Raw genomic sequence first — 27,086 nt, 5'->3', positions numbered from 1 at the left:
GAATAATATAATAAAAGAGAGGAGTAAATGTATTATAATGCTAGTGTGTCCTCTGTACCCCCTCCCCTCTGGCCTTCCCGTACTCTTATTTATCTGTTGCGTGCTCCTCACATAATATATGGAGGTTATATCTCCTTAGAAATCGCTTTGCTTAGCTCTAAGTTATGAGAATTAATTGTACCTTTTTGACAGTCTCTTTATACCTTACTTAATGACGGTAACGTAATTATTATCTCGTAATTTTTCACTCGTTGATTCTTCGTTTTCTTCTTCCTCTTCCAATAAACAATGCTATTATATTACGCTGTGCATTATATGCGATTATTACTTGTACAGTACAGTATGAGCTTGAAACCTATTACTATAATTTCATACAGCTCGAACTATGTCCGATTTTTGGATGACTTTTTCTGAATTCTTACAACCGAGTATGTGCAGTTGTGTTAAAACAACGGTTACTATTCTTTCATTAATTGATTTAAGAGGCGTCAAAACCTACGCTACTTTTCTTTCTTTCTTTCTTTTTTTTTTTTTTGCCCATTCGTTTATATGAGGAATTATTTTTCTGTTTTATTTGAAATTAATTGAAATTTTAATTATTGGTGTTTACTGCTTTCTTCTTCAAATCTGTCTAAATATACTGATTTCCTCTTCAAATCTGTCTAAATATACTGATTTCTTCTTCAAATCTGCCTGAGTACCCTTTATTTAGTGAAATTTAAATTTTATTATACACTTACTGACAAAAAAGAAATAGAGGCAATTCCACAACGGGTTTGGTTATATAAGCGTAATACGTTTGCTTATCAGTAAGTTGTAGCATCCTTTAGACACGGATACATGGACAGAAGTAATCAGAGCACCTATTTAAAAATGCCGCTCTGGTCTGGTGTTTTGCTTTTTCTTTCTTTCTTTCTTAAGAAAACGGAAACATTTCTAGTTCGAGATAACCAGCCTTGTTCTAAAACAGCTGTCTACCTAGGCAGAATGAACTGTTACAACTGAAGAAAGAAAATATACTGTTGAAGCAAAGGACTGCAAAACTGACCTGGGCAAAGGAGAAACCTTAGGTGCCTATTTGCATATGTCTAACTTCAGTGTCACGTGAAACATAGAATTCCCAGACTATCATGCAAATTTACGAACAGCAGTTGACAATCAAAATTATAAAATACTACATACACACTGTGGCATAAGATATGGCACTTACTGTGTGACTGTAGGAAGAATTATTCACAGATGTTTATTACACCTTTGTTTAGTTCAAGAAAAAAAAAGTGACGCAATATTTTCTTTATTTGGTGAATCAACGCTTATAGCCTGTACACTTACATACTGTATATTGCTTGACTAAGTATGTTAAGTGAATACTTCCCAGAAATAGATAGTTATCATGTAAAAGGCTTCCATTTCATTTTCCCTCAATTAGATTCAACTTGATGTTTTTCCTCAATTACATTTTGAAACTATATGGTTGGTTAATGGTGAGAAAGATCTTAAAAATTGCCTCAAATTGGACAGTTAACAGATAGATGGTTAAAAAACAATATATATACGTATTTTTTGATGCAATTGTTTTCTTTATAAGTTTTTCTTCTTTTTCTTCTTCCTCTTCTTCTTTCTTACAAGTTGATGATTCTCATCAGAAACAAAAGAACTAACGATATGCTGTGTGTGTGTCGATTGTTTTACGGTTTTGTTATGGTGCTTGACATTGAAATACTGAAGTTTAATTGGTTGGTACCCCCCCCCCACCTGTAAATTCATTATTCTTTAACAAAATGCGTATGAATGTATAAAAAGGTGGGTAAGTCGCGTGAGGAAAGTGGTGTTAAAACGTACCATTACCACTACCAATACAACACTATACAACATACCACCATTTTGTAGATAGGTAAATCGGAGAGGACTTTGACATCTGACAAGACTGCTTAAATCAGCACTCTTGAAACACAATCCGAAGTAAATTGAAATTGGCTTTAGTTTTCTGTGATGCTGTTGCTGTCTCTCTCGCATCTTTCTCAAGTTATATTACGATTCATGTGTCTAGTGGATCACCACAGAACTAACGAAATCAATAGACTCTGACATGACATGAAAACCAGTTTCTATTGTTTAGCCATGTCTGGTTTTCTTCAATTTCTGTCGTCTTTTGAATAAGGCTTTGTTGAGAAATTTCGACGTTGTTTTCATCATTCTCTCCCGTGTATGTAGAGAGGAGAGCGGAAGAAAGGAGGGAGACAAAATCTTCGATACAACATCTGGCATTACTGGCAGTAGTAAGACATTTAGTTGGCAAAGAATCTCACTGCTGGAATAGAAATCAAATTGGGACGTTTAGATCAGTAGGCATTGAGAAATGTGCGCATTACAAAACTATTCTGGCGACAGAAAGATTCAAATATGTCCTCGGGTTGAGGATAAATCACATTTCAGCGGAGGAATTTCTCTGTGTATAAAACAGTAACATTTTTCTACTTAAATGATTAATGCATTCAATAATAACCCTTTAGAATTGTTTGTTGCAAAATATTGTATTTGTTGGATTTTGATGCATGATTTCTTTACGTCAACTTTTATAGATACTATTAGGATATGCTATCTTGTTCTGTAATCTCTTATACCCTATTTTCGTCGTCGTCTAGTTTAAGTTTATACGTTGTACCACAAATAACAGCAGTACCCATCCTCCTAATCCACCAAGTTTACCGTCCCCCCCCCAAAAAAAAGTAATAGAGGGGATCAGAATTGGTTAGGATAAAAACAGATAACTTGCACTGCATATTAAATTTTATTCAATTTAGTGTTCTTACGTGAAAGTAAGTTAAATTAAAGTTCGATTGTGTCATTTAAAAATTTTACAAATTGTGCCCTTGAACCTTCTTGTGGGCACTCGTGACAGCACACATTGGATCAGTTACTTTACTAGAAAAACAGCCAATGTTCAACGGTACTGATTTTGTGTTTAATAATAGTAATAATAATAATAATAATAATAATAATAATAATAATAATAATAATAATAATAATAATAATAATAATAATAATAATAATAATAATAATAATACAAAAATGTGTTAATACTTACGAGTTCTACTTATTTGAAACTATTATAGAAGTTCAATGTGCTAGTTGAACATTTTTTAAATAAAAGCTTTCAAAATTAACATTATCCTATTTTCTACAAAGGTACATAATTGTTGCCTATAGATAACATAATATTTTGCTTGAATTCGTAATAAGAGATGAGTTTACTCTTACGTTTAATATATAAAAGTATATATAATCGAACTCGAATAGAATAACTATTGTCTATTTGCGAATAGCATTTAAATTTTCACTATTTTCATCTATTTCATCTATTTTTAAAGATCATTACATCGTATAAGTATGTAGAGAAGACTCTATGCTATGAAGAAAATATTACATCGTTAGAGTGGGCCAATCAAATGTGCTCTTTTTAACTTTCAATAATTCTACTAACTTGAGTTACATGACGTTGTCTCAGAAATAACACTAAAATCCATAGACACCAGTATTTTGATACTACACGTATAGTATAGACTAGTGATGATTTCAGATTTTTCCCAGGAGGGATTTGCATGTTCCCAGGGGGATAACTCATGTTCAGCACGATCGAAAATATGCTTCGGGGAGAAGGGACTTCCTCCCCCTGGCTCACACTCTGAAATCAGCACTGGTCTACTATCATAAGCGGAGTTAAGAATTGTCTGCTGAGGTGGAGGGCAAACCTTCAAAACAACCGTAGAATTTTTATTTTTATTTCTATTTTTTTGTCAAAAAGTTGGGGGGGGGGCAATGCTCCCCATGCCCCCCATAGCTACGCCCCTGAGTGCTATCCACATTAATTTTGATTAAAGTTAAGGTATGTTACTTTTCGTTACGTATCAATAATACAATACATTGTATTTTATATATATATTTTTTAACATTCACATTATAGGAAATTTGAAGACTGTTATTTTCCTGATAATACGTTTGCTTTTCCTTACAATAAAATCATGAACAGAAAATATCAGGAAAAGCTGCTAATAAAATGGTAATGTTTTAATTTCACCGTATCAAAAGCATATCAAAAAGGAAATTGTAATGTCTTGAAGCTTTTTATTAAACATTCATTACCACATTAAAATTTGTTAGCCTAAGGCTAAGAAAGCAGTTGTGCTATTTATTTATGCAGGTCTTAAAGTAATTTGAATTTGATGCAAGAAATTCATTTGTCTTTATACAGTTAACAAAAGTCTGATAAACGAGTTAGCATGTGTTCAAACATCAGGTGGCTCTCTAAATGTTAATTACAGTTCAACTCTTCCTCTGTCACGTTCACTTCGCGTTTTCTATAGTTGACTTGTCTCATAATGATTCTAATCTATTTTGTTCGGGTGAAAAATATTACATGTTGGCTCTGTAGTTTGATTTTAAAATTTGACAACATATGCTATATTCATACGCTATAAAACTCCAAATTATGTATGGAGTTTATGAAAACAGAGAAATTAATGGTTATTTCGATTAAACAGAAAATCAAGGGACAATAGAAATCATTTGTAGATTCTTCTTGTTTCCCTCAATTTTCAAATCGGATGAAACGGAAAATCAATGGACAATATAAAAAAAAAATGTAGATTCATCTTGTTTCCTTCAATTTTTAAATCGGATTTAAACGGAAACATCAAGGGAGAATATAAAAAATTGGTTTGATCGTGAATTATTATTTAAGAATAATTCTGTTAACGACGTTCAATAGTAGTGCCATTTTTGATTTTTTTTTTAAATCCCACTGATTTACATAAGAAATTATTTTTTTAATGAAATGAACTGCCAAAGAAAAGAGAAAAATAACTAACTGCCCATATAAAATCAATGGGCTGAAAAATAAAGATGTTATCGTACTCAACACCGTTAAATAAACCCATATTCGAATTCTCTAACATTGTATTTTTCAAATATCTAAACAAAAATTATTTGAAGCATTGTTTAAATAATTTATTGGGATAAATTAATACTGATTATTCTTATAAAGGGTATGGCTAAATTAAGCGGATTTGTACAAAAACAAATGAACCCACTTTAAAACAACTGAATTAAGTTTTGCAAGTGCTTACGATGTTCAACAGTAGCAATCAATCATAAGAGTCAAATGTTAGAGCTAATTTTTGTTCGAACTTCCTTTCAACTCCAGTATAAAATGTGCAAAATGGCGTGTGAATGGTCAAATTTTGGGTCACATTTTCGAAAACAATAAACCATATACCGAACTCATCCAATCGGAATGAAACTTTGCATGTTGGTAGACCTTAGCTTGCTATATATAGATGTAAAATATGTCGTGCAGGCGTGCCGTTCTCAAGTTAGAGGCAGTGAAATTTTACGTCATACTTTCGAAAGAAAAAAATTGCACCGAACTCATCCAATCAGAGTCATACTTGGCATAGAGGTAGATTTTACGTGCTGTATAAGCGTCTGAAATACTATGTTGTGTAAACTTCTGGTTCCTTAATTATCCACATTAAAGTTCTACATTAATTCATTAATTAAAGATTAGAGTCGAACAGAGAAAAAATAATAAAAATCAAATGAAGGATGACTTTTTACGACTATGTCCGTTTCACGTGTAGTATTAACTATTTCTTATGTTACGCTGGATTGTAGTTCAAGAATAATGTTATGACAGTATATTTGCCTGTGTTTTACTGTGATCCGACTGGAAAAAATCTGACAGTGAAGGTTATCTATAGTGAGACTTAGTCATTTCCAACTAGATGCTGTAACGCCACAGTTTTCTGCTCTTATTCTCAGTGAACAACACAGAGAGAACAAGGAGAAGACAGTAAAGGCTAGTGTTGATATAAGAGAGTAGTGTAGTTGATAGTTTTGCAGACACACTATTCGAGGATTCGCGACTAAGCGTACTCCACCAGTACCTTGATCCCTCCTCCTCCTTTACTCAGCCTGTTTTCTCTGGTCTGGCTCTTAATTACAGTTACTTGGAAATAGCTGGTCAAGCCCGTGTCCAATGGCAATAGCGGGAATCAGATACCAGAACTCACCAAAATTCATGTAAGATGTCATTCTAACTTATTGTCATGTGTTACGGTAGTTTTTTTTTTTTTTTTTTTTTTTAGGGGTAAGGGGAGTACGCCTTTTCAAAACGAATATATCATTTATTCTAACCCTGTATTTTGAAACAATGAAACACAATAAAGAAAACAAGTATTTTATGTTCCATAAACAGATATAGTGGGCACTTTTATTGTGTTGAGACAACAATAAAGCAAATTAAATTGTCATCTGTCAAGGACGACCATGTGTTAAAATTCGTAGAATGTTCAAATATTGTTTCAATCATCTACCAAAATTCAGAGGGGAGGGATGTCTACATGATATTATGGCATTGTGTCAAAATCCAGAGTTTGGAGTTGTTTCACAATCAGCAGTCGGTTTAATCGAGTGAAGTTAGGAGCTTAAGCTAGTGTACAATATGCAGTCTACCTAGGTATATGTAATATACAGGAATTAGAGAATTAGAATCGAACTTCATTCTACCCTCTGCGTGAGCACCCACATGATCTTTATAAATGTAGTAAGCACAAAAACTATTTCATATTTTGACATTTGTAGATTGTCATGAACTTGGTCTGTTTCATATGCCACTTTGATTCGTACCATGTTTAAAATTCGTATGAATTATGTAAATAAATTCTGACACTCACTAACGTATTTTGTATAATTGAAGGGAAGAAAACAGTATTAAATAAAGCACGAATGGAATATGCTAAGCACTATACATATTTAATAGGATTATAGGCCTAAGTAAGAAGACGTATCTTTCTATTTTTCATTTTATATTCGTATATTTTTAGTAGAAAACTACATCTATCGTGTAACATATACGATTCTGTACACTCATGCAAAAGTTCGCACTTCCATTTCTAGTGCCACCATGATGTCTTTTGATATACAAGCTTATGATAGTATACACAGTAGAGAAAGTACTTTTCGCCTTTTCAGTTGTTCCTACGTGTTGGTTAGTAAATGTTTATTCATAAGCTTATTCTAAAGGTAAAAATCTTCTTTACGTTTTTTAAAAAAAATGTAAATATATGCATGGCGTCAAAGAAATAAGTCTTGTTTTTTTTCTCCTTTTACGACATTAGCAATGTTCTTTTGCAATGCAACTAATTCATCGCAAATGTGGAAGCGTTTTACATTAGAGTAATTAAACTCTAAGAATATTTTTCTCAATCTTCATTTCGTAAATATACAGGAAAATAAACATGGCGATTTTTTTTTTTAAGTAAGAAAGATTGTACGTAACAAAATTTTCCGTGTTTTCAAGTGAGTCACAAATAAATAATTTACTCACTTCGAACGTTACTGCATGTGGAGACATTGAAATACCGTACAACTTCCTTGAGAAAAGCTTGTTCTTGTCACCATTATTGAGAAGATACAAAAGTACGGTACATGGGTGTTCTTAACGATGATAGCTACATAAGATATATACGTAACTAGGTTTGCACTTAGTTCTGTACGGAGATACAATATTTACTTTTGCCTCTGTTTGAAAGATCCTGCAATAAAATGAAGAGTCATTGCAGTAAACAACACACACTACCAAATATTTATTGACCCTTTTTCTCTTTGTTTCTTTAGTAATGGAAGTTTCCACTGATACTGATTATGGTATGAGATAAGTGGATAATTAGCATGAAGTGTGTATACCGGTACAGTAATTGTCTAATGTTTAATAAATGAAAATGCAGATTTTTGTATCAATAATAGTGATGGAAAAATTGTATTGGATTAGAGTGCTCAAGATAAAGCATTTCTCAGCAACATTACTCGTATTTATTTTGAGTAGCTGATTCCGATTCATTATACAGAGCAAGTTTATTTAATTCCGTTCTAGAAAATTGACGAATTACTACACATTACTTAAAAAAAATCCAATAATGGGAAACTCAAGTAGGTACAGGTTTAGCATACCGGTATTGCCTTGAAATTAAAAAGAAAGAAAGAAATGTTATCAAATCTTTCGAGAATGTTTTCAACCAACTAAGAAATTTTTCTCATTATGTAAACAGAGAATTAATAGAAAATGTTCTTAAAATTTTGGTTTTGTTAACTTACTATGATACTTTGTTGATTTGCACATAGTATATTCTTTTTGTTTGTACACAATGAAATAGAAAATGAAATCTGTAAGTTTTATGTCCCACGGTTATGCCGGTCAGGCTAAAGGAGACGGTGATGATGAGAGATGAGTGAAATGGTGGAATGAAGAAAGTGGGAGGAAACGGGAAAACCCCGAGAAAACCCACGAGCACGGTATTTGTCCACCACAAAGTCCACACGGCGCGAGCTGGGATCGAACCAGGGACCCCAAGCACCGGAGGTGAACGCTCTAGCACTGAGCCACCGCGCCCCCCACAATGAAATAGAATTAGTTATACTGTGGCGACATAAAATGGCGTAATTAACGTGAATACAACAGTTTACACAATGTCTTAAATAGGTCTAGTACTGCTCATAGAAAAAATGAGCATTAGCCTTCTTCTTCAAGCCAGAACCATATCATACTTTTGCCTTCTTTATAGCCTATAGTCATAAATCTAAGTGGGGAATATTTGAAAATAATCAACATTATTCATGGATCATTATTGGTTTGAAGTAATTATGAAGTATTGCTAATTTTATTTTAAAAATTATAATTTTGCTAATTCAAGTATTCTTAAATTCTAGAATTAAGAACTTCGAATTTTTTATAAACATATAGAAACACAGTACTATCTATTAGCAGAGGCGTCGATAGTGTATGTATCACAATCTCGTAAATTACGGTGCCCCACCCCGTACTCCTTTTGGATCTTTCTCCTGTATGACCACAGACATTATTGTCTATATTTTTACATTGTTACTCGCAGCTTTTGGATACATCAGATTTGGCTTTCTAGAATCACCTAATCTGAAGTTTTCTTTGACAAATCTGACCAAAGAAGAAGACAGGCATAAAATTATAGATCGTCAGTTCGGTGTTATTCAATTTGACGATATCATCCGATTAATCTTGCAATCGTCCTATTGACGCCTCTGGTTATTAGAAAAGTTTAAGTGTACAGATAAATTAGATTAACTGAATACGTATACTATACTGTTCTTGCTTAAAAATAATTGTTGCAGAGCGAGATTACGGTGATGCAGGCAAATAAACTCATATGTATTAGTCAAAAAGAAATAAACTTAGTGAATCAAACTATTCTGAATCGTTCTATTTTCAGTATTAATATTGAGATTAAATAAAATCTTTAGTTAACGTTCCATAGTTTATGTCCTATACGCTAAAGGAGGCTGGGTAATAAATTAATGAATCCTTATGCAAAAATTAATAGAATGAGATAGTATGTGGAAATTGAAAAATCCTGGGAAAGCTCCAGGGAAACCAATCTTGTATAATTTGGATTCAAATCAGAAATCCTTTGCACACTTAGCCACCATACCTACTGGTATCACTATTCTTAAAGCTATTAAGATTTAATTTAGGTGAACAGTCGGATAGAAAATGCATATTAATGGGTCGAAACAAAATGTTTTACCTTTTTATGTATCAAGAATTTCATTCTACGAAAAAGACAACGATATTTCGAACTTAATAGTATGTGCTGTGTTGATTTATTGGTCTGTATAAATTAGGTATGTTTATGCATGAATTTTGTTAATGTATGTATAAATAGTAACTTGGGAGCATTGTTAGGGGAGTACAGTTGATTTGACTTTGTAGGTAAAGATTCTGGTCTGCCAGCATTCGCACGAGGGGAAGATGCAATCACCGAGGAGAGAATAGCCCACATTTTAAATGAAGCCAACCAAGCTTTGAAATCTCAAGTGGAGGATAGTCGCAGTAACGACAGTAAATCTCCCAATCACGCTCAAGTAAGTATTAAATGACTTTAGTTGGTAGCCTGAGATATAGAATGAAAAGTGTTTATCGAAACTATCGAAATATTTTTGATTTAAAATTGTTTCGATTTCGATAGTTTCGATAAACACTTTTCATTCTATATCTCGGGTAATATTGAAAAAATGATAATTCAATGTTACGATGACAGATACGTTAATGCATCTGTACTTATGGAAGATTCATGGGTATATTTAAGTGCAGCTATACTTATGGAATTACGACTTTACTATGCAAATTCAATATAACGACAGATACGTTATTGCAGCTGTACTTATGGAAGATTCATGGGTATATTTAAGTGCAACTGTACTTAAGGAAGATTCATGGGTATATTTAAGATGTAACTTATTATATTAATAATCGATTTCGATTAATAATACACTAAATTACAACTTTACTATGTAAATTCAAAGTAAGCGACAGCTATGTAAATGCAGCTGTACTTACGGAAGGTTCATGGCTATATTTAAGTTGTAACTTGTTATATAAATAATCGATTTCGATTATTAATACTATAAATTACGACTTTACTTCCTCTAATATTTTGGAGGTTTGTCAGTGAATGAGCCCAATGACCATGCGTCTTATTCAAGATGTTTGTCGATCATGAAATTCAAGAAAAAATAATAGAATAATAATAGAAAATAACAGAATAAAGAAAAATAATAATAGAAAGATAATAGAACATCAAGTAGTGAAATTATTAAGCAGCAATGATTTTTCCCTCAAAGAAAAGGAATAAAGTTTAGAAGAAAAAAATCACATTCACAATCGATATGTATGTAAGATTTTTCATGAAATGACATGAAATTTGGTCATAGAATGTCATAGATTTGAGAGCTTAATTCCAGTAGGCAGTCTATTTGAGTATTTATGTGTAAAAGTTTGTTCTAGAAGTGTTGTCTTTTCGTGGAAAGTATATAAAAACTGAGGAATTAGGATTATGTGGTTTACGTAACTATTTTTATTTTGTTTCATAAAAACGTTTTTCGAAGTAACTTTGTAATGTGTCATAGTTCAACATAATATATGTTGTTATAATATATTGTAGATTAATATACCATTTTGGTAAGAATATAGCACTTTTCCTTGTGATAACTTAAGAGAGAGTATGAGTGAGAGGGAGAAATAGAGTGTGAGTGAGTGAGAGAGAGAGAGAGAGAGAGAGAAAGAGAGAGAGAGATAAACAGATCAAATAAATATACATAAGTTGCCCTTACTTTTGTTTATTCTTATTCACGCTATTTTGATGGTTCTTTGTTCAAATAATTGTGTGTGGCCAGAGTTTGAGTTCTAGCAGAGGAACTGAATATTTGGATCTTCTTGAAATAAAAGGTCACTAATTTCGATCTTGACAGCTAAACATAATGATGTTATGTTGAGAATGGTTTTCTAATTACGCATCACCCAATTGAGTACTATCCATCTGATTGGCTGCAACTCATCATGGACTAAGTTTATTTAGATATACTTATATGGATTAACTTTTTGTTTAAAATGGTGTTTTATCGTTAAGACTTTCGACAACTTCCAAGAAATCATTTATTATATCTCTTTTGCTTTCTTTTTTTCAGTCACCATCTCCTTTAGGAAAAGACATGCAAAATCGACGACTAAAGAAGTACGAGAACGACGACATTCCACAAGAGAAGGTTGTGAGGATTTACCAGGAGGAGTTGGCGAAACTCATGGGGAGGCGGATAGAGGACAGTATGAGAGGCCCTCGGGATCACTTCCCAAGGTACCTTAAGTCACATTTTACATTTACTCAAAATCCATGTGACTAACAAAGTAGATTGAGTTAGTGTAAGGTATATATGTATAAACTTGAACACTTACTACTCTTTGGAAAGGTCTGTAGCTAAGATTGCAATAATAAAAAAAAATCGTTTTATCTTGTGTTTTGCTGTGCATTGAAACATGGTATCTATAGGTGGGAATAGAAAGCTTAAAAAAGAAGACTATTCAAGATTTTGGAATATGTCCATACTATCAACGAAAAGGTGGGGCGACACCAAAACACAAATATTAGGTAAAAATATAGAAAAACAAAATATTTGTAAGGGCCTATGCGGTTTGCTATAAGGACCAGACTGTGTCACGTGATGAAGTCAAAAGTCACGTTGCGTGCTAAATCGAGTTTGGAGATTCCAACTCCAGATGTGAGATATTTCAAGCATGTAACCTCCGCATGGGGCGCCCTGGGTAATTCACAGAAGATACATATACTTTATCATTATTATTAATTTTACTCAAACAACTTGACTTTTGACAATGTTCTATCCATATTTACCTTACGTGCTATACATAGTTTTTAAGCTCTTCATTATGTTCTTGCAATAAGCTTTCAATTAACCATCTTATTATAGCTTCTGAGATATCTGGACGACTTCATTTTCTTATTTAATTTTCCATTGACCTTCGTGTTTCGTGCTTTTTGTGACTATATTCCATCCATTTTAGGACAATTTGCTTTTGGAATATAGAATCCACATACGTACTCTTCTACGTTTCAGCTGAATTTGAGCCATGTCCCTCTTTTATTTTTTGATATAAGTGAGGGAATTATTTGTATTTTTTATTGATTTTCTATTGACATTACTGTTAATGTTTTGTGCTTTTTCACCATGTTCCATCCATTTTAGGACAATTTGTTTTTTGAATATAGAATCTATGTATTGTCTTCTACATTTGAGCTGAATTTCAGCCATCTCCCCCAAAGTATGTTCGCATCATTGTAACAGGATAGGACCTGTAGATGTTAAAAAGCCATTTTCAGGCAATGGAAATACAGATTACGTCCGAAAGTTCTTTATTTTCGTGAAAATGTTTGCCTATGTATCTTAAAACCTTAACATAATTCAGTATTTTATACAACATACTTTAAAAGATGAATCAAGAACTGTGGAGTAAAAAATAATATCTAAAGGAAGAAATAGGATCACTTTAACGCTGAGGTAAAACTAACTTTTGTTTATGAACATTAAGCGTAGCTATATTTACAGGACATATTACTTTAAGAAAATTCAATATTCAATATGACGTTATCTTTGTATATTTTTCAAAACCTGATAACACGTAAAATCAGATTGGAAATTAGCATTCTAATGGTCATTTCAGTGTGCACTTACATAAAATTGCTTATTGTACAATTCTTAAAAGCGTAATACATAATTACACAACTGTAGAACATAGTGTTTATATAAACTCTTAGATATATATATTATCTTAAGTAAATATACAGGGAAATAACAAATATAAAATAGTGATGTTTTAGGTACGTGCTTTGGGTGATATATGTATAATGTATGGTATAAAGTAGATGTTGACGGCTATGTACATCTATAAATATGTATACAAAAATTACATATTAATAAAAGAGAAACCTTAACTGAACATAATATTAACTAAAGAACTCTCAAATAAACTTAGATTAAATAAATAAAACATTTAGATAAGCATACAGTTAAACAAACAAAGTAATCTTAAATAAATAGACGATTAAATAAATAAAAATGTCGCAAATAAACATACAAAAATAGAAAAAAAAATATACAGGATATACCATACAATCTTGTTTCAGCCTTATCTATCCCTTTTTGGGGATTAAGAAATAAAATATTTTGTCCACTCAGCAAAAATGTTTTCATTATATGTTTAGGCTAAATATACGTGCGGTATTTATAAAATAGATATTACAATTAAGTTTTCAATAATATTTAAAAAATCGATTATTTGATGCAATTAACAATATAAATACTCAGTCTCAGTTCTTGTTGATTAATAAAAGTATGTTCCTGTAGCATTTCTGTGCACGAGTTTGCTTTACTTTAAAAGCTTATTCAATCAATGAAGTTACCAGTTGCTACTCATGCTTGTTTACTAAGAACAGCCTCATTTGTGTTGATAGTCTCTTGTTTCCCCATTTTTTCAGTGGTGCTTCAATGGACCGGACTCAGGAGGAGATTCGAATGGCTTTCGACGCTTATCATCGTGAGTTAGCGAAACTGAATCCTCCGTTGCCGGGTATTCCAGGACTTATAGCGCTTCAAAGCCAAAATGGCGTTGCCCAAGACTTATCGATGCCAAAGGAACGAAAGGACAAACTTCCAAATGGAGGCTCCGACGTTGACTTGGAGAAGAAGGAAACAGCGGAGAGCAATATCTCGGAAATGTTAAGGCATGCGGGAAGTGCCTTCTCACTTGTTAGACCAAAGACAGAGCCAGGTAAGAATTAATTATTTTTTTTTCTTAGATTTAGCTAATACTCGCAAGGTTGCCTTAAGGCTGGCCGCTCATTAACCAGAGGAAAGCCAGACAAGCCGAGGCAGAGGGAAGCAGGAGAGAATATGGAGAGAGTACTCTAATTGCCCTGACTGTGTGTCTCAGTCACAATATTGAGCCTTCGTTTAGCACGTCTTCCAATGAATATACAGTACAAGGCTTTGTTGCATTGCTCACAGTACTGAATCTTGTCTCGGCTGTTCTGTCTTTCGGTCAATATACGGCCAGCCTAAGGAATAGGAGGAGTGGATACAGCTGCTATGTAGGATTGCCAACTCTGGCAAATAAAAAAAACCGGCACCCCTTCAAAATTCCTTATGATATAGTTCTAAGTCTGAAGTATCCATCCATGGGAAGGAAATGTACTATGTCGTGAACAAAAGTGCATTAGCACCTGTATTGTGCATATCATTAATACATTCACTAATAAGGTTAATAGATACATTATGCTATAAATGAGAAACTGAAATCGGCATTGATCGTTTTATTGTATTTCCCAGTATCTGCCACATCTTTAAAATGACGTAAACGTTTTACAAACTTTATATTTGAGTTGGACTGGGAGATGTTTATGGTGCCTTTTACGTACAATTGTTGTTGGATAAAACACTTGTAGAAAATTTTAATTATAATTATAGTTTTAATTATAGTTTAGTACCGATAGAATGTGTTCACTTTTATGAACTATTAGATAGTCCTCAATAAAGTAACCTATTGCTACATGGCTTACGTTTCGTACGTATTTAAGAACATTCGTACGCATTCGTACGTATATAGCATTAAGTTTCTGTACAAAGCAGTCGTAAAATAAAACTAAACATCAGAAACGAATGTAAAGCATAATAATAAAATGACAGTTCGTTATGAAACATAGTAGACAAATATAAAATGAAATAGACAAGTATAAAATAGAGATGATTAAAATCAAGATTTAAATGATAAAGAAAGGCAATAGTGGGATTTATATATTAATTATGAAAAACAGTGGTTGCAAATCGTAAAATATTAAAGGCAATAAATAAATGTAAAGTGAAGTATGGACATGCAGTTTTTGAGTTTCTAGTAAATTATAATTAATGAACTGTAAAGTAAATTACACACAAAACAAATAGTAATTACAGTTAAAACTGGTAAAATGCCAACTATTTATTTTCACTGTATAGAATATTGAACACAGTTATGTGCAGCTATTAACCTTTAACTTAGTTATTCTCTTCGTATGGAACAACGGGGGGACAGATTTTAGTGTACTTAACTTTTCTTTCTTTTCTTTCTTTTCTTTCTTTCTTTTTTTTCTTTTTCTTTTTTCTTTTTTTTTTGTATGAATATTTCTCTGTATTTGGTGGTGTGTTTCATGTAACATTGTGCTTTGTTATTTCAGGCCAACCTACGGGAAGTGGGAACAGCCCTCTGAACTCCATATTGCCTCCTACAACGGTGGATGACTTCTCCACATCGTCAGCAAGCCCATTGCAAAGGATGGCCTCCATCACTAATTCGTTGATCTCACAACCGTCGACTCCGTCACATCATAGCCCATCGCAGAGGCCTCTCAAGGCGGTTCTACCACCAATCACACAGCAGCAATTCGACCAGTTTAATAATCTCAACACAGAAGACATTGTAAAGAAGGTAAATATTATTTCTTAGTCCAAGTCCTCTTGTATCAGGAAAGTTTTTTTACGTAACGGTATAACGTAAAATAAACCAATAAGAAAAACTTACAAATTTCATTGCATAATAACGGACTGACTGGATAATTTATTCGAGTTTTTATTTTTTTATTAAGTTACTGTACATTAATATTAATTATATTCGTAGCATCATATCAGTAATTTAAGCTGTAATGTTTAAAATATTATAAAAGAAGGACATGGGACTTACCTTGTACCCTTGTATCTCAATTATTGTTCATTAACAGAGTATTTCAGTCTTCACTGAGATCTTCTTCGGTAGAGATTTTTGCTGCGTCACCGGACGCTTTCCTTCACATCTTCAAATGTAATTTTGAGGAAAGAGTCTGATGACATAGCAGAAAACTGTAGAAGATCGTGAAGGTTGAAATATTTAATTAATGGACGAAAATTGAGGTGCGAGGTAAGTAAGTCACATTTTTTGTGAATATGGATGCCCTATAACTTCAGTTAGTAAATACTATAAAAGTATTTTGTTCTTGTAAGATGTTCCCTTAGGATCAACAGAAGAATAAGTGTCAATAAATTTTAAAAACTGTGGCTGGTGATATAACATGTCGAGGTTAGTACGCATTGAAATGCTGTGGTATACAGGGCTTTAGTTCTCATATTATGCGCGATCAATTGAACGTTGTGTTTACAATGTTGTGAAACCTGTCTTTTCTATATAGAAAGCTGCATATACTCCTAGGAAATTGGAAAAATGTTCATAAACGAATTTCATTAAAAAATCTGACTCAGGGTCCTTTTTGCAGTCATCAGTTCAAGTGGTAATTACTATTTAGAAAATAATATATGGAAGAAGAGAAAATACTAAGTTATGAGACTGTTTATTAACAACGTTGAAAATGTACTGTGTACTTAAAATAAAAGTTTTGCTAAAAATCAATGAAGAACGGATTTTTTTTTTTTTTTTCGCATCACGGAAATTCAATAGTTATATATTATTATTAGAAGGTATTGTATAATGTTTCTGGTAAATATTAACTATTTTCAGTTTGCATCCGTGTGTATAATACTTTTTCGGTAATTGTTTCAGGTAAAAGAGCAATTAAGCCAGTATTCAATTAGCCAAAGGTTGTTTGGAGAGTCAGTATTGGGGTTATCTCAGGGAAGTGTGTCTGACCTCTTGGCTCGACCGAAGCCGTGGCATATGCTGACGCAGAAAGGTCGGGAACCGTTCATCCGAATGAAGATGTTTTTGGAGGACGACAACGCTGTGCACAAGTTAGTCGCCAGTCAATACAAAATTGCACCAGAAAAGCTCATGAGGACAGGAGGCTATGGAGTCAACTCTCGTAAGTCATGAAGATTTCTTTTTAAAAAAGTTTCAGTTCGTATTTTCGTTTAAAAAGAGGTTTGCTACTGTTTTTTTTTTAAATCGATATATTTAAATTAAATCCGAAGATTGGTGATCACACACACACACACACACACAAAGTATGAAATTTTCAATTAAAATGTCGGTTCAGGAAGAAAGCCACATCTGTAAAAATTACAGTTTTATGGCTATAAACTAAGGAAAAAAACTTTTTTTTTTTTTTTTTTAAGGCAGGAAGCAGGGCATTAGGTAACTTTTCTTCCCTTAGCTTGTAGCGATAGAAATTATTTATGATAGAAATTAATTTTTACAAATGTAAGTTTCTTCAAGAGCCTTCAGCTGCGTATCAGTGCTGATTGTAATCAACAAAGGTTGACTAGATAACTTTCCTTCCCTTAGCTTGTGGCGATAGAATTTGAATTTTACGGATATAAGTTCCTTCAAGAGCTTTCACTGCATATAAGTGCTGATTGTAGTTAACAAAGGTTGACAACTGGACATTTTGCAGTGACTTATATGTACAGTACAACGAAATCTTAAGCCTAAGCACTTTACTGTTCTTAGAACTTGGTAATTTCATCACCATTAAATGGAAAGCCTTGTACACTTATTTAACTTCATTTACACTTACACGTACCTCAAGTATCACAGCAATAATAATATAAATAATTTAATTTTCTTCTTTTATTATGGACATGCTTCTTTTTACATTGGTAATACTTGTCATTCACGTATCTATAAATTATAAAAAATATATTATAAATATGTTGGAGAATAAATATTCAAGTTTTGTAGTGATTTTACTATGATTACATAAAAATACATAAAAATTATCTTTTTACAATGTGAATGACAGACTTAATATAAGTGATATTAATAGCCTTTTTTTGTTTTGGTAATTATAAAAGCATTTATTAGTACAATTATTGTGTATGTTATAGAATACGAAAAGCATTTGGCTGTTTTTAATTTGTGTTCCTATTAGCTACCTCTTTGCATTTCATTAGCGAATTTGTTGAATTCTAGTTACAATTATGGGAGTTGTTAAATTTTGTTTACACATCCGATGTCTCTTGAAATTTTTCAATTTTGAATGTGTGTTTATGATTCGAAATTAAAATTTAACCAAATTACACGAGCTTTCATTTAAAATGTTTCAATTCTTTTAAGAACAAAGAAAAGGGATTAAGGTGAAATATTGGTGATATTAGAGAGAAATATTGAAACAGAAGCAAATATTTCAGCAGATATTATCACTGCAAAATTATTATTATTATTATTATTATTATTATTATTATTATTATTATTATTATTATTATTATTATTATTATTATTATTTCTAAAGTTACCTCTAATGCCAGCACAATTCATTAATTAATTTTTTTCAAATTGATCTCATTGCGATAACTTTTACAAATGAAATAACTACTTTCTCAAAACTAGGCTACTCTTTGTTTGCTGGTACACATACATGCAAACAACGCTTCAGGGTATTTCATGGATACTAATTGTTATCTTTATGCTAAGAAATATTATTGTCCCTGCTTTTCCTTGCAATTCTTGTAACATGCACACTTGTATTCCATCAACTTCTGCTCACAAACTGTCGACTTATGCCAGACGCCACAGACTATTGTTCTCTTGCACTTTTCACAAACTATTCATTGTACTATAACACTCTTCACAGACTATTCACTATACTATAACATTCTTCACAGACTATTCACTATACTATAACACTCTTCACAGACTATTCACTATACTATAACACTCTTCACAGACTATTCACTATACTATAACACTCTTCACAGACTATTCACCATTAAAACGCCACAGATTGTTTATTATTACACTCTTTACAGACTATTCACCATACTATAACATTATTCACAGACTATTCATTACACTGTTACACTCATAAAGTTTAATCTAAAAGTAACTAAAAGTAAGTTTTTTTTAAAAAGGAGAAACAGCAACTCAATTAAGCAAGTGCATAGTTTCCTGATTATTATGTTCAAATTTGTTTAAATGAACGTTAATTGTTGGTTTACCATTTGGTATGTAATACGTATATAAAGAACCTTCCTGTACATGTCTTGAAACAGAGCACACAAAATTCGCTTTGCTTTTTCCTTAATCTTTATTATTCATCTGATAAAAAGCATAATAGAATTGAGAGAAATATTGTGGTGTTATTCAATTTCAAGATATGTACAAGGTAGTTTTTTAATATATTATATTTTAACATCTGTAACACATGGTGTCTTCTAAATTTCAGTTATTAATTCCTATGAATTTCTGTATTTATCTTTCCAGCAGCTTGCACATCTAAACCACCCCCAAAACTCTCGGATTCGGTTTCGAAGTCCATGGAGACACCAATGATTCCATCTCTTTCTGTGAGTCAAGTGCAACTCCCACCGCAGAACCCTCTTCTAACGTCTCCGTCGCAGCCACCACCAGAGTCACCACTTCTCAAAAAACAGCCCAGTCTACGCACACTTCAAAACATGCAGCCGAGCGTTTACGAAATGGCTGCCCTCACTCAGGACTTAGACACGCAACAGATAACAACAAAAATTAAAGAGGCATTATTGGCAAACAATATAGGACAAAAGGTAAAGTAACATTTTTATGAAATATAATTAATTGTATTCTTTGTATGTAAAGCTTCGTATCTGTGAGTTGTTCCTTCCTATCATTTTAGAATTGTGTAGGCCGAAAATAAAAGTTATTTGAAAATTTAGATGCTACACACGAACAAATTCTTAAATTATTTTTTGTTTCAGGTTGTTCAGATTGCAGACATTTTAAAGTTCTTTCCGTTTGTCTATTAAATGCTGAAAAATCACTCAAACATTGAACCTATCTTAGATAATTCTCCTATTTACATCGAGAAATCAATAGTTCCACAGCACAGCTATTTTTAGTGAATGCTTTGGACCTCATAGCTATTGTTCTTTTTTCAAAAGCTTAAACCTTGTCTTTGCAGCCACAGCTTCCTGTTTCAGCAGTCCTTTTCATCTCCTTGTAGAAAGTACATCCCATCTCATTGGTACGATGTTCTCGGTCGTCCTCTCGTTTTGTTCCCTACTATCTAGCCTTTGAAAGTTCTTTGGAAGAAAACATCATATCTAAATAAATGAGCAATGAGTTTTGCTTTTCGTACTTCTATTATTTTGATTAGTTGTCCTTTTTCATTCACTATTTCCAGTACCATCTTGTTGCTCTTCTTTTCAGTCCAGCTAGTTCTGGTGGTTCTTCTCCAAAACCATATTTCCGCTACCTCAAGATGGGACTTCTTCTGTTTTGCTAACGTCCAGGTTTCGCATCCATGTGTCAAAACACTCCATACAAAAATTTTTATAAATTTCTTCTTTGACTGGGTATTAATGTGCTTATTCAGGAGAAGGTTCTTCTTGTTCTGAAAGGCGTCCTTGGCCAGTGCTATTCTTCTCTGTATTTCACTAAGAATCTGTTGTTTTCTTCTATATTGCTACCGAGACAGCAAAATTCAGCCATTTTTTTGAGCCTGTCCTTTTCTAGTTTTATGACGGCTCTTCCTTCACTTCCCTTCTTGCCCATAATCGTGATTTTGGTCTTCTTAGTATTGATTTTTAGCTTGAGCTTCATTATCTCCTGTTTAAGACTCTTTAGCATTGTATTTAGCTCGTTTTCTGAGTACTATTGCGATATCATCGGCAAATCTAATGCAGTGAATATGTTCACCATTAATTTTGATTCCTTTCGTCTTTTCTTTCATTGTGGTTATAGCCTCTTCAATAAATATAGTAAATAATTAAGGTGATAGAGGGCATCCTTGTCTCACTTCTCTTTTAATTTTTGCTTCTTTCTTGCTATAGTGTAAAAAATTAAGGTAGTAAAGGAAACTTAAATAAATATTTTCACATAAAGAGGAGAATGTATAGGGCTGTTTGTTCCATTCTGTTTCTAGTATGTTTTTATCAAATATGATTCTAAAACGAAAGTAGCTCTACAAAAGAAAACATGATATTTTTATTTCAAAAAATAAATTTAAAAAAAATATATTAATTTGTATGTATTCACGTATTTTTATAACAAGAATATTATTTGTAGAGTATTCAGAAATATCGTGTTACGTACAAGATTATTATTATTACTTGGAGATCAAATAATTCTGTTTTCTAGTCTTTCTTTTTAATCGCTTTATGTATGAAATGAAACTTTCTGTTTAACGTTCCACGATTATGACCTTCAGGTAAAGGGAGACAGATCATTGAGACAAATGATTGAGACACATGATTGAGATGAATGATGAAGAAAGAATTGGTAAACTTTAAAAAAATGCAAGTTCTGTTCTTTCAGGTACCATCCGAAAATTTGAGTTATCATTTTTTTTTTTTTTTTTTAAATGAAGGTCATAATTAAGCCTTTGCGTTCCACATGTCATTTTTCTATGTACGTGTGTTAATATCGGTTTCATTTACTGTTAAAAAGACAGTCTAGATCGTGATCGTAATATATGGCATAGTTATTATGCGCGCGTGAAGAGAGAATTCACATTACTGATAAAAACGGTTATTTGCATTGTGGAACATTTGGCCTGAAAAAAGGGAAATTCTGATGTTCTGAAGGAATTTCAGGCTGCTTCAGTTTGGCAACACTGATCGGAAATCAAAGACAAAGCTTTTCATTTTCCTATCTCGAAATAGATCTCGAAGTTGCTAATTGTTTACCGTCAGGCCTGCCATCTACGGAGACAAGACATTTTTTGTCTTCTCTGTCAGTAAAGTGCTGTCATCTAAGGAGAAATAGTAGATCTAAGTCTTGCCTTGCATCCACTAACAAATTTCATCATCTCCAGGATCAATACGACCCACGACCCTTAATAAGGGATACGTTTTCATGACATCCACATGGATGTTACTGGTACGCAAGGGGTTAATTGTTGCAGGAATATGTCAGAAGAACTATCAGTATGAAGTAATGATATAGGGGTATCAACAAAATATCGAGTTCTTTATTGGGAATGTCGAGTAATACATGTAATCTGCAAGTATTGCGAGTCAGTCCATATTTCCTAGATTTCATTTCTATTACTGGTACTACCAATAATTTCCTCAAATTACCATATTGTGTAGTTCGAAAGCTTGGTTTACATTCATGTATTTCCTCAGTTTCATCATGTACTAATTTTAATTTGCTATTTGATGAAGTGTCCTAAAATTTACTTGTATGTATTTCAGATATTCGGCGAGGCTGTACTAGGATTATCACAGGGTTCAGTAAGTGAACTGTTATCTAAACCAAAGCCATGGCATATGCTCAGTATCAAAGGAAGGGAACCATTTATCCGCATGCAGTTGTGGCTGAATGACCCACACAATGTAGAGAGACTTCAGCAGTTGAAGAACGAAAGGCGGGAAGCGAACAAAAGACGACGAACTCAAGTGACAGATAACAATAGTGACACTTCATCCAATGATACTACAGACTTTTATCATACAATGCCAGCAAGTCCAGGCCCCCCATCAGCGAAAAAGCAAAGAGTGCTGTTCTCAGAAGAGCAGAAAGAAGCTTTAAGATTAGCGTTTGCTCTTGATCCATACCCTAATATGGCAACAATTGAGTTCCTTGGTCAGGAACTTGCATTGTCTTCAAGAACCATAACAAATTGGTTCCACAATCACCGAATGAGGTTAAAGCAACAAGTACCCCACAGTGTGGATAATATCAATGTCCCCCCAGCTGGACGTGAGGGTCAACCATTTGATCCTGTCCAATTCCGACTATTACTAAACCAAAGGCTTTTGGAGTTGCAGAAAGAACGAAATCCAGCCCTTGCAGGGTTACCGACGCTACCTGGCCAATTGCCTTATCCTTATTTCAATGCAGCCACTCATTTACCTGATAAAGAACAGATAAGCGGACTTGATTTAACGATGACTGCATTGAAACGTGAACCAGACTTTGAAGGAGAGAGTAATGCCGGGAGTGATATTAACGAAGACTCTAATCTTTCGTCGTCGAGTCTGCGTGAGAGCAGAGAAGACGACGTCGAAAAACAGGAGGACAAACCGAAAGCACCGTCAGAGCCTCCAGCAAGTAGTAGATCTCGACGTAAACCTGCAGCGCCACAGTGGGTAAATCCGGAATGGCAAGAATTAGGTGACGAAAAGGAGAAAGAAGTGATTATTAATGGTGTGTGTGTAATGCAAACGGACGATTTTGACATGAAAGAGAAGGAAGAAGAGACTGTACGAGTGGAACCCACTCCTGTGATGGACCACGATAGTGAGGAGTCGGATATCAACCAGTTGGAAGAGGACGAAAGTAGTCCGAAATCTTTCCCGAAAGAGGAAGAGTGTGATGAAGCGAGAGAAGATGAAGAAGGTGAAAGTGTGAAAGATGAACTGCAAGTGATGGTGAAAGATGAAGCTGATGAAGCGGAAAGGAACTCAGAAGAAGAAGAGGAGGAAAGCAAAACAGCGGTGACGTCACCGGCAGCATCAGCAACAGGAGATAAATGGAACAACGGGAACAAGGAAAAGAAAGACACAATAGAAAAAATCGAGAAGAGGATCAAAAGAGAAGAAGAAGACGACTGGGAGTTTTAATAAAAATAGGACAAAGAATAAAGAGATCACAATCTACAAAGATAAAAGACTTATATACTTCCAGTTGACTTCTTTGTAAAATTACAAACAAAAAAGACTTCAACAAAATGAAGCTAAAGTGCAATCATCGAAGTTAATAGTTGTGTGTTATTTTTCTCTCCCCCGTTAATAAGTGATGTTATATCCATCTTGAATTTCAAAAAACAAAGAAAGAAAAAAATATTTAAAAAAAATATAAATATAAATATAAATATATATATACATCCACGTATTAGTGCATTTTCATGACTTTGTTCTATTCGTAGTCAAAGACTGTTATTATTATTATTATTATGATAATTAATAGCCAAAACAAGGCATTTGCCAAGCAAATTTTAAATGTGATAAAGAGCTTAAAAGTATATATATAAATATATAAATTAATGAATTAATTAATTATGTGCTTACCAAACATTAATTAAAATACTTACGTATATCACGTTGTTGGGTTTGTTCCAACAATTATAATTATAAGACACTTTTTCCAGGCTTATGTGAGCCTAAAAATCACACTGTCTTCTAGTTGTAACTGAGATATCCGGTCTGTATATGTGAATTACATAAAAAAGCAAAAGAACTTTCGCATATTTCTTTAGTTTTTGATTTTGCCCCCGGTAAATATCGTGTTTCTAAGAATAAAAAAAGAGAATTGTTTTGTATATATATATTATATATACATATTTAGCTTGTTAGGCTACCAAGAGATGAGGTCGGTAGTGTATAAAAGGAAAAAAAAAATGAACTTTAGGAAGAAAATGATGGTATAATTTCTTTGTTTCCATACATATAGTTCTAAAAATGTAAATTCTGCTTTATCTGTTATGAAAGAATTCTGTTTCTGTTTTGGTCTATTGCATTTGTAAGTTTCAGCGTGTGTAGCTATAAACTTTTTTTGTTAAAAAAAAAGAACGTGTCTTTGTTAATAATTCGACACTTTAAAAATAATATTCATGTTTTGAAAAGTTTTTTCCTTCTTATTTCTGGAATGAATTGTTCTATATGTACAATATGAAGAGATATAAGTTTATATATATATATAAAAATTATAAAGTTTACCATCCTTGGTAGCTAAATGGCATAAGTACATATTTTTTAAAAAAGAAAAGTGTAAAAAAAATTCAGTTTTTTTTAATGCTCTTGCTCTCTTACCTTCGACGTGCGTAGATATACTGTATTGTGTATGTAATAATCCAAAGTTCATCAGCGTTAAGAAAAGGCATTCATGTTTTTTTAACACACACATATATATATATATTACTGTCACTTCCTTTATTTTTTTTCATTCATCCTGATTGTGATGTACATGAAGATGCTTTGAATGACTGGAGTATTATAATGTATGTATTTTAATATCATGTTTCATCCCTCCTCGTTTTTTTTTTAATTTTATTTGTCAACAATTCTTACCATTCTCCCCGCTAGTCTTCTTAAAAAAATGAAAACAAACTATCTAGTCGATCCAGACCAGTGAATCATTAAAAAATAAAAGAAAAGAAATAAAAAAAAAGAAAAAGAAAAAGTTTATTACTCTATTGTGGGTTGGACAATTGGAACTTGTAGTAATTTCTGTTGTTTCTTATAAACAAAAAGAAGGTAATGGTTTAAAACAGAAAAACCTAAAGATGCTCATAACTGAGGAAAGAAAGGCAGGTACGTTCTATTTCATTGAACCATCTATTTCTTTGTATTGTACTGAAAAATATGTATTTTTTTTTTTAAAAATCCAATTCTAGAACGGTTATAAGGTTATTTATAAAAAGAGTATTTTTTTTTTTTTTTTTTAGATTTTTGTTCAATAACAAACTGTAGTATCTTTCAGACTTTTTTTTAATGACTGTTATATTCCATAATTCATTTCCATTTTGTAGCTTCATCGTCTACTTGTATTATCAAGCAAACATATTTAATTTATAAGGAAGCTTCACATTATAATTTTTTAATGAGAACAAAATAGCTTATTAGCTAATTAGAATGTCAGATCATTCAGCTGTTAAAATATTTATGGAGTTTTTCTTTTGATCTGCTTTTTAAAAAATATGAGAACGTAAAATAAGGCAAAGGACATAGCATTTCTGTTTCTTTACATCAATATTAATAATGATAATTATTATTATTATTGTTGTTGAAATTATTCATTAAAGTGAATTGTGTAAAGTTCTTTTTTTTTTGTATATACCCATGACTGCAAGGAGCGTATTTTGGAGAAGACACGCACATTCTGTATGTTAACATGGTTTTGATGTATGAAAGGAATTGTAAACTCGATCTCATATTGCCAAATCTAAGAACCCCATTATATTTGAAGAACTGTGCTTTTTTTAAAAAAAGAAAAAAAATAGTTGTATTTTCTGTATCTCGATCTGAAAATTATTTATAATCATTTCTGTTTTTATACGTACATATATACTTATTATTATAATTATAATTATTATTATTATTAAATAGCTTGTTACTGTTTGTAGAAATTAATGAACAAGTGAAGAGGACATGGGTTAAACTCAATAAAGAAATTGAGAATTTTATATACATATATAATTATATAAATGAGACCACTTAGTAGTCTCCATTTTGTGTTTTGTAGTGTGTAAAGAAGATAATAATAATAATGCAGTTTGTTTTTCCTTCCCCCAAATAAGTAAATATTCTTGTAACATTTGGAAATAGAATAGTTCATTCTGTTAGTGAAAATAAGAACAATTTCTTTTTTTTTTTCAATTTTTTGAAAGACAATCTGCTATAAATACTTCTAGGTATGTATATTTGTTGATTCTTTGTTGAAAAGAAAAGTGGGTACATATGTGATGTGTGTGTTGATAGATCATTTTTTTTAAATAAGGAAACAAATATCTTTTTAAAAAATACTTTTGGAAAAAGAAAGCAGCAAAACAAAATTTGTTGTATGCACAGTTTAGATATTGCAGCTTTTTGCGTAAGATATTTTCCTTTCCCCGATGTAAAAAGTAAAAAGATCTGCTGTTAATGTATTTTAAATTATACTAATGTATTTAATTTTTTCAGGGATACCTTCATTAAAAACCCAAATTAAGAATTTGTACAATATGTCATTACAGTCATGTTAGATAACCCCCACATCCACCAAAATAGAATATCCACCCAAAAATTTTTCTTCGAATAGTATCCGATACTTTTCATGTATAGATGTTTAT

General features: G+C 32.4%; 1 protein-coding gene across 9 annotated transcripts in view; it reads left to right on the top strand.

Moving 5' to 3' along the window:
- The window catches only part of ct (homeobox protein, cut), a 219,367-nt gene extending 192,481 nt beyond the window's left edge, over positions 1 to 26,886 (top strand). For 5 of the 9 annotated variants that reach the window (XM_081768635.1, XM_081768636.1, XM_081768634.1 and 2 more), the window contains 7 exons: positions 9,803 to 9,954; positions 11,557 to 11,723; positions 13,893 to 14,209; positions 15,648 to 15,898; positions 17,000 to 17,258; positions 19,598 to 19,899; positions 22,510 to 26,886. In XM_081768635.1, the coding sequence (XP_081624761.1) occupies positions 9,803 to 9,954; positions 11,557 to 11,723; positions 13,893 to 14,209; positions 15,648 to 15,898; positions 17,000 to 17,258; positions 19,598 to 19,899; positions 22,510 to 23,880 (2,819 nt within the window). In that variant the 3' untranslated portion in view covers positions 23,881 to 26,886. The remainder of the gene's footprint in view (positions 1 to 9,802; positions 9,955 to 11,556; positions 11,724 to 13,892; positions 14,210 to 15,647; positions 15,899 to 16,999; positions 17,259 to 19,597; positions 19,900 to 22,509) is intronic. The other 4 variants (XM_081768633.1, XM_081768630.1, XM_081768631.1 and 1 more) reach the window with 3 other exon arrangements.
- The last annotated feature ends 200 nt before the right edge of the window (positions 26,887 to 27,086 follow it).

Source organism: Thermobia domestica, chromosome 8 (genome assembly GCF_964235325.1).
Source record: "Thermobia domestica chromosome 8, izTheDome1.hap1.1, whole genome shotgun sequence".
In the NCBI taxonomy this organism is placed as follows: Eukaryota; Metazoa; Arthropoda; class Insecta; order Zygentoma; family Lepismatidae; genus Thermobia; species Thermobia domestica.
The sequence above is the reverse complement of the archived record's forward strand: the minus strand, read 5'-3'. Positions and strand labels throughout refer to the sequence as shown.